General features: G+C 40.8%; 1 protein-coding gene across 1 annotated transcript; it reads left to right on the top strand.

Annotated features, from left to right (window-relative positions):
- Window positions 1-681: 681 nt before the first annotated feature.
- klf6a (Kruppel like factor 6a) lies at window positions 682-7,207 on the top strand. The gene is made up of 4 exons (XM_083673498.1): window positions 682-963; window positions 2,775-3,348; window positions 4,045-4,168; window positions 4,654-7,207. The coding sequence occupies exons 1-4, from the start codon at window positions 862-864 to the stop codon at window positions 4,703-4,705; spliced, it is 852 nt and encodes a 283-aa protein (XP_083529624.1). The 5' UTR covers window positions 682-861; the 3' UTR covers window positions 4,706-7,207.
- The last annotated feature ends 6,680 nt before the right edge of the window (window positions 7,208-13,887 follow it).

Genomic DNA, 13,887 nt, shown 5'->3' with positions numbered 1-13,887 from the left:
CAAGTGTGAACTGCTGTGCATAACTGACTTTGACCAGAGTGGCATATTTGAGTCATCATGGTCGATGTGGAGCTTGGCTCCCCTTGTGGAATTGTACTGGAGCTTACTATTTTAAGACTAGAGACTAGGAAAAAAAAAGCTAGTATGTCAGATTGTGGACCACTTCTAAAAATAAAAAATAATGTTTTCAAAATGGAGGCACACTTGTTTTAACGCAATAAGGAGATTGTTAGTCTTCCATTCTATTGCAAAAGTAGTGAAACAATGTTGCAAGTCTCTCATACTTGGAATTACGATGTTACAGTTAAATGTTTCCAAAGAGGAAACATTGTCGCTGCTCACATGCGCTCTCTGTGGCGAAATATGCAGAGAGAGCAACACTGACAGAAGACGGGACGTGAGTGGGTACATCACACATATATACATTTCTAAAAATAGCTGTCCAATGAATGTGAAGGAGCTATGAGTAAAACCACCAATTAAAAAAGAGACAGGACAAAATTATGTCAGGGGAGGATTATGATTGGTTGGATGTGATATCATATGTGCGCGGGCAAGCCGATTCGTGTTCATTGGTTAACATTCTAAAAGCGTAATATTGTCACGAGGGGGTAGGTTGGTTGCGAGGTTTGAATAGGGAAGTTGACAGAGCTGGAGTCTCGCATTTAGTTCAGTGTTTGCAAATAGACGAACTTCAACGCAAGTGAGGAACAGTCGCCTGTGAACGGGGAGCAAAACAACGCTTGTTTCCTTTGCAACTGCTTGTGCAAGTAGGCCTACAACAAGGATACTTGCCTGTCACATTTTTTTTCACATTTTATTTAGTGCAGTTTATTAGACTAGCCACATCTGGGATTCGAAATGGATGTTCTACCAATGTGCAGCATCTTTCAGGAACTTCAGATTGTACATGACACCGGCTACTTTTCAGCATTACCTTCCCTCGAGGAGTATTGGCAGCAGGTAACATTTAACCCATAAAAGTTATAACATAAAATGTTGATTGAACATGGATAGACAGCAGCTGTCCCCCAATCAACCCTATGTTTTGATTGGCCGTTACTGTGGCATGGGATTCGACCGTGGAAGAATGTATAAATAGATTGATACATTGTATCAAACAATGCGTTGCCTGTATTTAAAAAGTAAAATTGTTGTCATATCTTTACCCAATTTAGTAGCTAGTAAAAATTGATAGCCTAGTTGGTATTTCTTGCAGAACTCTATTCTGCTGGTTTCAAGTTTGAACCTGCTCGTCGCGTTCTCAGAAGAAAAAAAAAGATATCTGCCAATGTATAAGCAGTGGGGAGCTGTGTGTTACTCTGCTACTTAGCTTTCAATGCCCTTATTTCATATGATATAGCTTGCTGATTTGAGGGAAATCGTCTTGTGAGTGCACAGTGCAAGTCTAGATCAGTGCCTCCGTTTGACAGCTCGTGGGTCTGCCAGGGTGCCTCGAAATGAATGGGATGCAACCAGGTTTCTGTTGCAGCTAAATGGTTTGGTATGTTCTAAGTTACATACCACGTACACATGGATCTTGCAATTGATCTAGAAGTCAAAGCTTACTGGTTCAAGAAATGTGAAGTTTCTGTCGTTCAAAAATGCTGCGCAACGGAACTCGTTAATAAGCGGATGTGAAAGTAGCCTACCCAGGAGTTCGAATTCATTCAACAATTTGATCGTTCGAATGTGACCACAATTTACACAACAAAAGTGTACTTTGCTCCTGGTCGGAATCGTTGTTATGCATTTTCTTTGGAGATGTGTAGTTCATACGTTATTGAAATCGATCCAAGTAATTTCTCCATGACATTTGCGATGTTGGCTCAGAGCCAACTTCTTCTTTGCCATCGGAAACATTTGAACAGTTATAGAGAAATTCAGTGCTTTAGATGTGACAAACATTTCTTGCTTGATGAAAGTGCTAACAATTCCCAGGTTATCTCCCCTATTAAGTCCTATACAAACAGTTTTAATTTCACTGAATAAGATTAGATTGTATTTCTCTGCAGCACATTTGCATGTCGGTCATTGGATTTGAGTACAGCCTACTGTGATATTGAGACTGTCAGCAATGACCAATGCCAGTGTGCATGAGTAAATACTAGTGCAACTGGAAAATATTGGGTAATATTGTGGAAGGCCAATATGAATTTTGCCTGAAACTGATTTTTTGATCTGTTAAACCTTCTGTTATACCTCCCAGTGAATGACCCTCAAGCTGGAGAGACACTTGAATTCATCTATAATGAATCTGGGAAACTGACAGACTTTTGGGGGAAGGATGTGATTGCATGTCAGTCTGCATGAGGAAAAGCAACTGAATGAGTCATAGGGGAAGTTGTGTGAGTTCCTTAAAAGGACACTACATTTGATTCGTGACTCATGGTACAAGAGAACGGTTGTTAAGTCTTCCTCTACCTTAAGACACATTTTATGAGGTGATGGCTCTATTCAGATTGTCAACTTAAACCCATTGACATTAAACCAGCTTTAATTTGGTCATAACATGTGAGTTTCTTTTTTCCTTTTTTTCGTGATGAACTCACTTTTTGGAGCTTCTGGTTTAGTTTTAGTGTGAGGTTTAGTTTTACCTAGACTAGCTGTTGGTCTGCTCTGTGAGCCAATGGAAACATGGCACTTCATGAAATGTCCTTTAAATGCCGCTTTACTTCCGCTGTGTTGTTGGTAGCTCTCAGAAATGCAATGCATGCTCTGATATCTTCAGTGTCTGTATTCTGATCATAGTTTGTTTGTTTGTCCTGAAACAGACATGCTTGGAGTTGGAAAGATATCTACAGAACGAACCTTACGTCTCAACGTCTGACATGAAGTTTGACAGCCAGGAGGACCTCTGGAGCAAGCTGATCTTAGCCTGTGGGGATAAGGCAGAGTCTGACCCAAAGATCCCTCTTGTCAAAGAGGAGGACAATCAGGATAGCCAAATCTTGGAAACCAACAGTGTGAACTCGGATGCCAGCAGCGAGGCATCAGACAGTTCGGAGGAGCTCTCGCCAACACACAGCTTTACCTCGAACCCCCTGGGGTCTGTCTTGATTGGCTCCGGACCCTGCAGCCCTTCTATCATTAGCACTCCGCCATCTTCTCCAGAAATCAGCCCAGAGCCCAGCATATCACAGGGCTGGGGCAGCGTACACACTGAATTGCACCTGCCAGTCAAAGTCCGAACCAGTGGCATCGGAAAGAGTTCAGAAAAGATAGGCCTGGTCAATGGAGATGCATCCCCAGACGGGAGGAGACGAGTGCACAGGTGTCACTTCAACGGATGTCGCAAGGTTTACACAAAGAGTTCCCACTTAAAAGCACATCAGCGCACTCATACAGGTGAGCTCATCTCCCTATGACAATACTGGCCCTTATGGTTACTGCCTCACTGTTACATATGACTCTTTGTTATTGAATGGAGTCTCTGCAATTCATTTTTATCCAAATGGCATTGTCTAGTAGTCGTGTAATGTCATTAAAGATCCCCATAGTGTGTCCTCAGCAAGAGTGCCATTGCACTCTGTGGGCATTAGCTCTGCATGACTGGATACCTAAACTGTGACCTAATCTATCTGGAATGTAACTGAGTAAGTGGGGGAGGGGTAGCACATGGGGGATAAAAGGGACATGGTTCTTCAAAACAGATTGGGTTTCACCATGGGAAAGGGAGGGCATTGAGTTGGGGGGGGGGGGGGGGGGGCTTTAATGGTCATTTCGTTCTTTATTTTTGATTAGCAGCATGAAATTGCATGTGGCTTTTTTCTGCAGGCTTTTACCCAAACGTCTGACTTTACATTTAAGACATGAGGACTTTTTGCATTTCAAAAATGTTTTGCATTGCACAAGGAGAGTGTGCAACAGGGCCAATGGAATCTAGAACTCAACTGAATGTGACCTACTGTATGACTCCTATCAATTTGTTTTATTACCATGAAACTGACCAAAGTAGAATGACTAGGACAGACTTTAGCACACACCAATTGGCCAATTTGATGTTGTAAACATTTCTTTTTTCTTTTTCTTTTCTTTTTGTAGGTGAGAAACCATACAGGTGCTCATGGGAAGGCTGTGAGTGGCGTTTTGCACGAAGTGACGAGTTGACCAGACACTTCAGGAAGCATACTGGGGCAAAGCCATTTAAATGCAGTCACTGTGACAGGTAAGCTACATCTGTCAACACTCTGCAATATATAATATTAAATTAAGGATCGGTTGAGGATTGATTTGCTTCTACGTATTGATATTAACTGATTTGTTGTATACGTCACATGATGAATGGATTTATGAATCCTTTAGAGAGCAAACGATAAATTATCAGGTTGTCAATATTGAACGGGTGTCTACATCTTTGTCTACATCGACACATTTAGTAGTTCTTGTTTGGTCTCCCCCAATTCAGTCTTTCAGTCTGACAACGTTCCTCTCTGACTATTACGTGATTCATAATACCTGATTTTAAATCTGTAACCGTTACGGTCCAATGGCAAATATCTTTAAAAAGTTCCCTGCACTGAGAGTTCAATTAATTTCCATGCATTATAAAACTCCTTGCTGTGCCGTTATCAGAATGATATGATCAATTCTGCTGTTGCAAAATACAACCCTCCACTCCAGGCAGTTAAGGTCTCTCATTCTTCTCTTCAGGTGTTTCTCCAGGTCCGACCACCTGGCTCTCCACATGAAGAGACACCTCTGAACGGGCCAACGCCAACACAGCGAAGGGAAAATGTCGTCTCCTGACCAGCCTCATGGTTGAACTGCCCTTGAGCGGAGGGGAGCGTGTTCCAGCCAAAGCATGCCATTTTGCACCATACCCAGTGCCTCCGGGACCTCTTGGAGAAGGCGCTCTGAAGGTTGTTGCCACAGAGGACAAAATCATGTACGGAAGCAGCGAATTGTGAGGGACTTTAGAGGGGAAAAAAAAACAAAGACAAAAAAGAAACGAATGAATGATTTGTATGTATGGTGCATGATGTTTTTGGGGCAACTCCTGGACAACTGATACACTGGTACTTTACAAAAACTGTCTGAGGTAAGCATGTGTGCACTGTGAATGTCTGACTGGCCTCTGAGCGAAGATTGGAGAGGGATGGGGGCTGGTACTACTGTTGCTGTGGACTGAATGGTGTTTTTGGGGAACAAGTTCAGTTTTTTTGTTTCCTTGTGGTCATGTGAGGAGGGGTGTGAAAGAACTTGTCTGCCTGTCAAGCAGCGAGACTGAGGGTTGGGGTTTCTCACCAGAAGCCTTGAGGGGTTGGGATTGAGCACTGAGCAGTAGGGGGTGACATGTTCCCCTCCAGTCAGCAGCCCAAAGTGGAAACCCTATCCTGTATGAGAGGAGCTTTTTTTGGTGTTTGGTGCAGCTACTAAATGTGCAATGTGTTACGTAGCTTGTTTTACATGCTACAAAGCTCATTTGTAGTCCAATTGTTTAAGCTGTGTGCTTAGAGGTATAACACAAATATACTATAACTTCATTATCATAGACAGGTGTTGCATGGTTCTAGGGTTTTTTCTCTTCCTGTTCTTTGTAATCAGGACTGCAAGTAAATTCCAATAAAGTGCAGCTAAATACGAACGGTTAAATGTTACAATATTGTACATAAAGCCTTGATGATTTTTTTTAATGACTTCATTCTCTCTCTATTTTGGTTGGAGAAACCACTACTGCTTAGCAACTGAATCATTCATTAAGCTACTTTCTTTCACTCATCTATGCCTTGAGGACTAATTTGATTTTGTATATTCTCTTCTTTTCTACCTGATAATGCACTGTTGACCTTAATGGTGCCTTATGCATGTGACCTAGCCTTGTGGGGCATACTATTCCTTGGGGGTCACATATTCTTGTCTGGGTGATTGAAAAGCTTTATTAAGGCTCAATTTCACATGAATTTGCACCTTTCCTTGTTTTCAGAGACCATAAGTAGCCCTTGTTGATTGTGAATAGCCTATAGTGTTGTGTTATAGCATGTACAACAACGATCTTCCTTTTGAAGATATTATTTCAAAGCCCCCTGTTGATCCATCAAGTGTAATCAAACAAAGCCAATGTAAATAAATAATATTTAAAATCATCATGTAGAGAGCACTTTTAAAATGTATTTAATGCATTTACTACTGTGTAGTATGTTTATAGTTGTAGGGATTTGGTGTTGAGGTAAATTTTGCTCAAAAGGTACAAACACCCTGATGAGTCTAGGACACGGACCTTTGTATAAGACAAGGTTTATATGAATAGAAAGTTATGCAGCTGCTTGGCATTGGTTGTGAAGGCAGGGCCTAGATCGCCTGCAACCAAGACTGAGGAAAAAAGCTAAAGATTTATTGTAATTAACAAGCTCCAGTTGGACAGGCCTCGCCTTGTACTGCATCTCTGTAATGAATTGCTAAAGGCTTTGCTGGCATAGAATCTGTTACAGACTGCTGACTCTGTAAGTTGGTTATTGACCTGTCTGGGGCGCGTTGTTTTAGTCGAGCTACAGTATTATAAAAACGAGTGAACAGGATTCTGGAAAAGATAAAGATCGCCCATTTGAACTGATTCATTGTTGATTTACACATGAAATTGGAAATCTAGTCAATAACAACCCAACTGTCTATTTTGGTTGGTAGTGGAAGGGAATTTGTAGACATATTTTGCAGGGTAAGGGAACAAAATGATCATATAAACTGATGTAAGATATTGTATGATAATTCCATTGAAATACAACAAGTACTTACTCTATCAGGGACATACCATGCTTTGGTAGAGGAAAGGAATTTGACATTGCAACAACTTCAGTGTAACGCACAGATTTTAGATCAGATTGTTGAAGCGGCAGGATGAGTGCAAACTTGAAACAGCTTGCTTCAATAAAATTAGAGTGGCAGCAATGCTTGTGTGGGCAAGGAAAGGAACATCCTGTCTTTGTAACAGTAGCCAATATCATTCAGGTGGTAATCGAGCCTTAATCAAGCTTCATATTTGCTTGCATCTTAACCAACCATTTCTGTCATTTCTTATCTCTCTTTCACACAGCTCCCTGTTCTCTACAGAATCTTTGTATAAAAGAAAAGAAAAAAAAAAAAAGGAAAAAACATTTTGTAAAATTATGTTTGTTTTTGCTTTATGACATTTTATTTGAAATTGTTTTGCAAAATTGTTATATTTCTGTATGAATGTATTTTTTATTGGAATAATAAGACATTCTTATGAGACTTTGTTTTGCTTCATTTTTTGATTCTGTCTTTACTAGATCATTCATAATGATCAGGTGTGGTAGATGGTAGAGCTGAACACCAATAGAACTTGTTCATTCAGGTATTTTAGTAAACCAAACAGTACAGTAATGAAGCTCTAATTGTATTCATAGCATAGCAATTGGCCAGCAGAAATGGAAAGAGAAATTCTCTCATACCCAACAGGTACCCAAGGAGGACTAAATCAGCACAGGGGATAAATGGCATCACAATACTCACATTTAGCCTGATAGAAATCAACATTTTGTATTTATGTTTTGCTGCGTAACCCTAAAACATAGCCACAACAATAAAACTGTTCCTTAGGGGTTATGCATAACTGGCATGTGGAGAGCTAAAACGCTTTGTTAAGCATAATACATTTCTCATTTTGATAAAGCTCTTACCCATGTCGGAGGAAATAGAATGAGAGGGTGGGTAAATATACCTACTCCCTTGCACATTTGCCATTAACCATGTTGTCCCAGTGGTTCCCCTCCCCTTCTTCCAGCTAGGACCACTTTATCAGGAACACTACACTAATACTGGGTAGGGCCTCCCTTTGCTCTCAAAACAGCCTCAATTCTTTGTGGGATTCATTCCACAAGATGTTGGAAACATTCCTTTGAGATTCTGGTCCATGATGACATGATTGCATCAGGCAATTCCTGCTGGAAGTAGCCATAAGAAGATGGGTAAATTGTGGCGATGAAGGGATGCACATGGTCAGAAACAATACTCAAATAGGCTGTGGCATTCAAGTGATGATTGATTTGTATTAACGGGCCCGAAGTGTGCCAAGAAAACATTCCCCACACCATTACACCACCCCCACCATGAGAAGGTGTACAGGTGTTCCTAATAAAGTGTTCAGTGAGTGTATCTCATTGAACAGTAGCAAATTGCACCCTTGGAGGAGCTGGTTTCTAAACAGAAACCGTACACACCGTACGACACCTTTTCTCTAGTCATGCTAACTCTGGATTGTTTTGCCAAGGTTTGGCTGCAGCCCAAAACATCTTTATAAAGTTCAGGTTTCTGCAGTGCTCTTTCAGCGCTGCTTGTACACTGCAGCTCTCATCAAAGCAGTATAAATAATTTATCTCCATCTCTGCTAGCCTATGGCATTTAATTAGCATCACCCTTTTATACACTTGTTAGATAATTACTCTACTTGACACAAATAATGATAAGATACATTGCAGTTGATAAACCAAAGGGGTTGCATTAGTTACAAACTAATACAAAAAATAATTGGTAAAACAACAAAAGTTCCTTCCTTCCTTTCCGCTTCCTATTCCCTTGGTTACAGCGGTAGAATGGGCAACTTCTAGGTCCCTCTGATTTCCAATAAAGCCCCTCTGGTTTTAATTGAAGTTCAGCCCTCAGTTGATAATTAAGATCACTGTAAAGCCCTCTCCAAGCTCCAGTAGAAGGATGAATGTTGTTGTTGCCTCAAACACTGCTGCCCTTGATCTCTTCTGAGTTGCCGGCTTACTTGATATCCACTTGTAAAACATTTTCAGAAGCATGGCTACCCTGCACGATACATAGATAAAGTGCCAAGACAAGCTGTCAGCAACCAGTGGTCTCTCTAACCATATTCCTCAGATAGACCCGCGCTGCATCTATAGGGATGAAGATATGAACTGATGGCCTTATATCTGAGCAAATCTTTTTCTATACAGGTCATAGCACTCTTAGAGGGATGTCTATTTCTCTATGACCACCTGTCATGTTGCCCCAAAGGATTGACTAATACTCCTGAGGACTAGTTTCCCGAATCCCAGATTAAACAAAACAAAAAAATGCTTGATAAAGAATCTCCTAAGGGTTTTCTAGTCCAGCAGTGGGTTTAATCTGGGTCCAATAAACCACCTTCTAAAGTCCATGTCAGCAACCTTGGAACGAAGAAATGAGTCACATATAGAATCTCTGTCCCACTGAGCTGTGATTCACATCCTCTAGAATAGATTCCTTTTCATCCCCTGATGAGCGACTACTGATAGGTATAATGTTTCCCATAAATGTTGCAATGGGATGCAGCAGTACCTTTGATGTTACATTATGTGTACGTGCATTGCATGCTTTCCCACGTTTGTCTCAAGACCCCCCTAAAACCCTGGATTATCAGGTGCCAATAAATCACCTTTTCGTGTGACGCACGTACCAGGAAATACTTGGTGGAGAAAAAAAGATTGAGGGTCACGGCCATTTAACATCATAATCATTTCAATAAGTGGAAGTCATGAATATCCAATGTTGCACAACTTAGATTTGCCCCTTGTGTTGGGATATAAACTAAACAGAGATATTAACACAAAGCTGTTTGAAACATCAGACACTGCCTTGCCTGAGTGCAATAAACACTTTAGAAAATGGAGTGCAATGGGAGCACACAGCAAGTTAAAAGAGGGGAAATAATAAGGAAAGGGAGATTATCAGGCCCAGAGCCCTGTTCATTCAGCCAGCCCGACTGCAAGTCATCACACATGCAGGCTTCGCTCTGAAAGTGCCAGCGTCAGGGGTTTCTCCGCCTCCCCGTTAATGGGCTCTATTATGACTTTGGTCGGTGTGGAAATTGATAGAGCTGAAATCAGAGGTCACTGACCCACCGTGACAGCCAATGTCGTCTTCATCATCATCATCATTATCACTTGGTCCTTCCATCACAAGGTCCTTCCATCTTTAAACACTCTTTCAATAATAGTATTATACATATTTACTTAAATAATTCACCTAAATTAGATTCTTCACCTAATTACCATGTTGCAATTAGTTCCAGGAAGAGAAGAGGATCTGAGAATGTAATCCACAAATGAGGACTAGTGTGATTAGACATTTTAGCCTAGAACTGCCAGGAAGAACGGCTGCACACTTCCTTTTAATATAGATGAATTTCCGTCACGACAAACTATTAAGGCGTCATGATTTGTTTGAAAATTGAAACACAGCCTTCGGGAGAGCTCATATCCAAGAGAGGCGTCTCAGAGAGATGGGTGACACGTTGGGAGTGCTGGCGGGGGGGGTAACTAGCAGATCTCACCAGGGTGATGTCACTAAGCGTGACCTTGTCACAGAACTACGGGTGAGCAGGAGAGCATGTCTGAGTCGTATGCAAAGCAAAGTCAGGGTGACATCAATAGTGCAAGTCCTGACTGGGGACATGTCTGTGTGTTAGTACAGGTTCAATACAAGAGAACCTCTTACAAATGAGTCCATGTGAGTGGGTTTACTTGTATTCAAATACGCTCAACAAAAGCCTTGCTGTAAGTACACAATAAACTGTCTGCCAAATTCACAAATAAGCATGCATCCTAAGGAGAGTGCGTGTTTTGTGCAACTCAGAGAGAGGTGGCTGTTTTTAGGAGTACGGGAAACAACAGATGCAAACTCAAGGTAAATTCATTTATTTGAATACAATGTCAACCCAGGTCAAAATCATAATTTTCCATGTAACTAGATTTCACAGTGCTTGGTTTATGTCATTCTGCCAGATAGTTTTGCACACAGGAGAGGAGACTAAAGCAGACTGTTAGCCTTTAGATCACAGGGTTGAACAGTCAAGAACGGGTGAGAGGTGGTAAGTGCACGTTCTTTCATAATGGGTTTGTGTTTGTCTCTATCCTCCACTCTCTTTACTGAATTCCTGGTAGGTCACATCACATGCAAAAGTATGCTGTAGATGGTATGCATTGCTATCCTGTTTACACTGATGATTACAGTTGTCATGCTACTTCCATAACATGACATTAGAAACAGCTGTTGCTTAGCTGCTTCAATACATAATAGCATAGTGTATGCTTATCAAACACATTGTGACCAGGCAACATGTTATTATGAAATATTTTCCCTCTGGTTATGAATCTGGTTATGTTTTCAATGGACATCATGGTGAGACATCTTGTGAAATGTTCCCTTGTTCTTAATTCAGATATAGGCATACTCTAATAATCCAAACTTTTATTCAAACATCCTGCCAGACATGAAGCTGTGAAAAACAGGTATGGTTTTTAATCTCAGAGAGAGTACCCCTACACCTGGAGAGAACACAGACCCTTATTAGTTTGTGTCAAGGATTGAAATGCTTTCAAAAAGCCTCCTTATCCTTTCTCCAGGTTAACTCTATGCATTTGCATTAATCACCATGACAACTGCCTCCTCTCTGCTTGTTATGCCCAGCGGAGGAAGGGAGACGGAGAGAGAGAGAGCGAGAGAAATATATGGCAAGAAGGAGTCTTAACAATGTGTATTCTAATTTCACACTTTCTGAATGTTTTCACTTTGTACTTACAGTGTCATCCATTCAAATGTGCCAAAGGAAGAGTTGACAATGCTCTGGTCGGATTAGCTTTCCCTCTGCCCCCTCCAATGATGTCCCCACATTATCCCCATCACAGACAGGCTGGAAGCATAGTAAAGTGCCAGTAGTGTATGAATATAGGAAAATGTTGTACATTCAATGTTTATATTTCAAGTAATCCTATGTCCTAATAAGTGTAAGCTTTTGGAAACTAAATACTTACACAGAATATTAATCTGTCTCTCCCTTCATCTTGAAAAATCTAATCCCTAAATATTCACCTGCAGACTTTGGCTTTACCCTTTCGGTCAAACTAATTAATTATTGACTGAAATACTGAAGCACATTTCAGAAATTATTTATCAGGGGAGTTACTGTAGTATGATGATTCTAGTTAGTTCCTTGCACCCAATTGAGCTTAATCTGCAGAGGAAACATTGAAATTCTATTTTAGAAGATGAGGAATTGTTTTGTTTTCCCTCAATGTTGTTATGAGGGTTGTAATAACATGATCTAATGAGGGATGTGCTTTAGGAATTTGAAGGGTATCTCCAGCAATGTCTCTCACGCACCCCTCGTCACCACACAAGTGAAAACTTCAGGTTCTATAATTAAGTTGTACAATTTAAACAAGTATCTACTCTGCACCTGCCAAAGACATCCACAAAAAGGACACAAAAAGACGTGTTAACACATTAAGAGGGGTCATCCGAAGGCTTTATTGACAACACATGAGAGAGGGAGTGAGAAGAGAGACAAAGAGGCATACACTTTCTATTTTCACCTGACATGTTATCTGTTTCAAAGATTAATGGAGAGGTCTTTTCTGGGGTAAAACATCTCTTCCAATTATTAGAGTTATTGTTTTGTTTCACCGTCAAGCCCCCAGGTCAAAGGTTCCTGTAGTAAAATATAAATGACTTGGGATCTGGACAGCCTCTCTCACATGCTAATGCTTAATGTTTTAGAAACAGCACTTAGGAATGTTAAAAGGTTTCATAACCCAGGTTGACATTGAAGCTAATGATTTTCTGGGAAGTAAACAACCTTTTAGTACCCCAGCGTGCTCGGAGAAAATCAGATATCTAGAATGGAAGCTATTTCTGTTGAGTGTGCAGGGACATTTTTTTACAGACGTTTTCTTCCAAATACAATGTATATGGAACTGCCAGACAGAACAGGTGGGTAGGGGAGAAAAATCAAAACCATGAAAATATGGTAATGTTCTTTTATATAGTTGACATGGTTATGTACGCTAAATCAATATCCTAAATCAGTTAAAACCCTCTATGCCACCAGTGCACAGTATCAAATTCTAAAGAGATCATATTAACCATCTAACCAGACTGAAGATTAAGATTTAAAATCTTTGTAAGAATCAACTAGAGTATATTACTTTTCATGGTTTTGTATCATGGCTAAAAATAGCATGCCATACTTAAACTCTGCAAGTACTCCAATGTTCTGGGTCAAACATGTGGAAGGAAACCCACCATCTGACCTGTCAGTGTATGGCCTATGTATGTCCAGTTTATGGCCTACAGGCTGACAGGGGTCTGTCCTGCCAAGACGTGGAGGAGGCTCCAGACTACAGTGTGTCAGACTCAATCAGTATGGTGAACGGCAACAGGTTATTTTGCATTTTAATTTTGAGAAGGTCAGGCTCGTTTGTTCACTCATGTTGTCCGCCGTGTGATTAAACATGTGCACTTCACGCATAATTTATGGAGCATGGAGGACACTTTGACCCTGTCACTTTTAACAATCTCCACATGCCTCCAACGGTGCGGTGTAAATAACGTCCAAGTAATTTATGCATGGAGGATAAAGAGAGGAGTGGAAAAAATCAATAGCGCACATTTAGGCAATTCAATTAGTCTCTACATTTTCTTGGAATCATACTTATTACTCATTGATACTTTCGTCCTTATGCCACTGTGTGATCCGACTTGAAAAAGCAAACCTCAACAGCCATGGGATGATTTTCCCACACTTAATGACTCTGGCAGTGCAATTCACATTCATTTCTCATGATGTTTTAAGCTGTTTGTCACCCTACAGCTTGTTATGTGGTTCTCCATTTTCCACATTCCTTATTCCCACTGAACAATCTGAGGGTTCGCACCAAGCATGGAGTGAAATGCTTTTTATATGGGTTACATACTGTACTTAAAAGTTGTTTTCCATGGGTTCCAACAAGGAAAACCATTTGTTTCCCATGGAATGTTGCTCCAATTCACAACCACAACCCCCCCCCCCATAAATGAATGCCTTACAGATGCCATTCACCCCATGCAGAACAGTAGCCTGGCCCGGCTCCACACTATTCGGTTCTCAGACTCAGGCAGTTCGCA

The sequence above is a fragment of the Argentina silus genome (genome assembly GCF_951799395.1).
Source record: "Argentina silus genome assembly, chromosome: 1".
Taxonomy (NCBI): Eukaryota; Metazoa; Chordata; class Actinopteri; order Argentiniformes; family Argentinidae; genus Argentina; species Argentina silus.
Note: the sequence above shows the minus strand (reverse complement) of the source record. Positions and strands in the feature narration are given on the sequence as shown.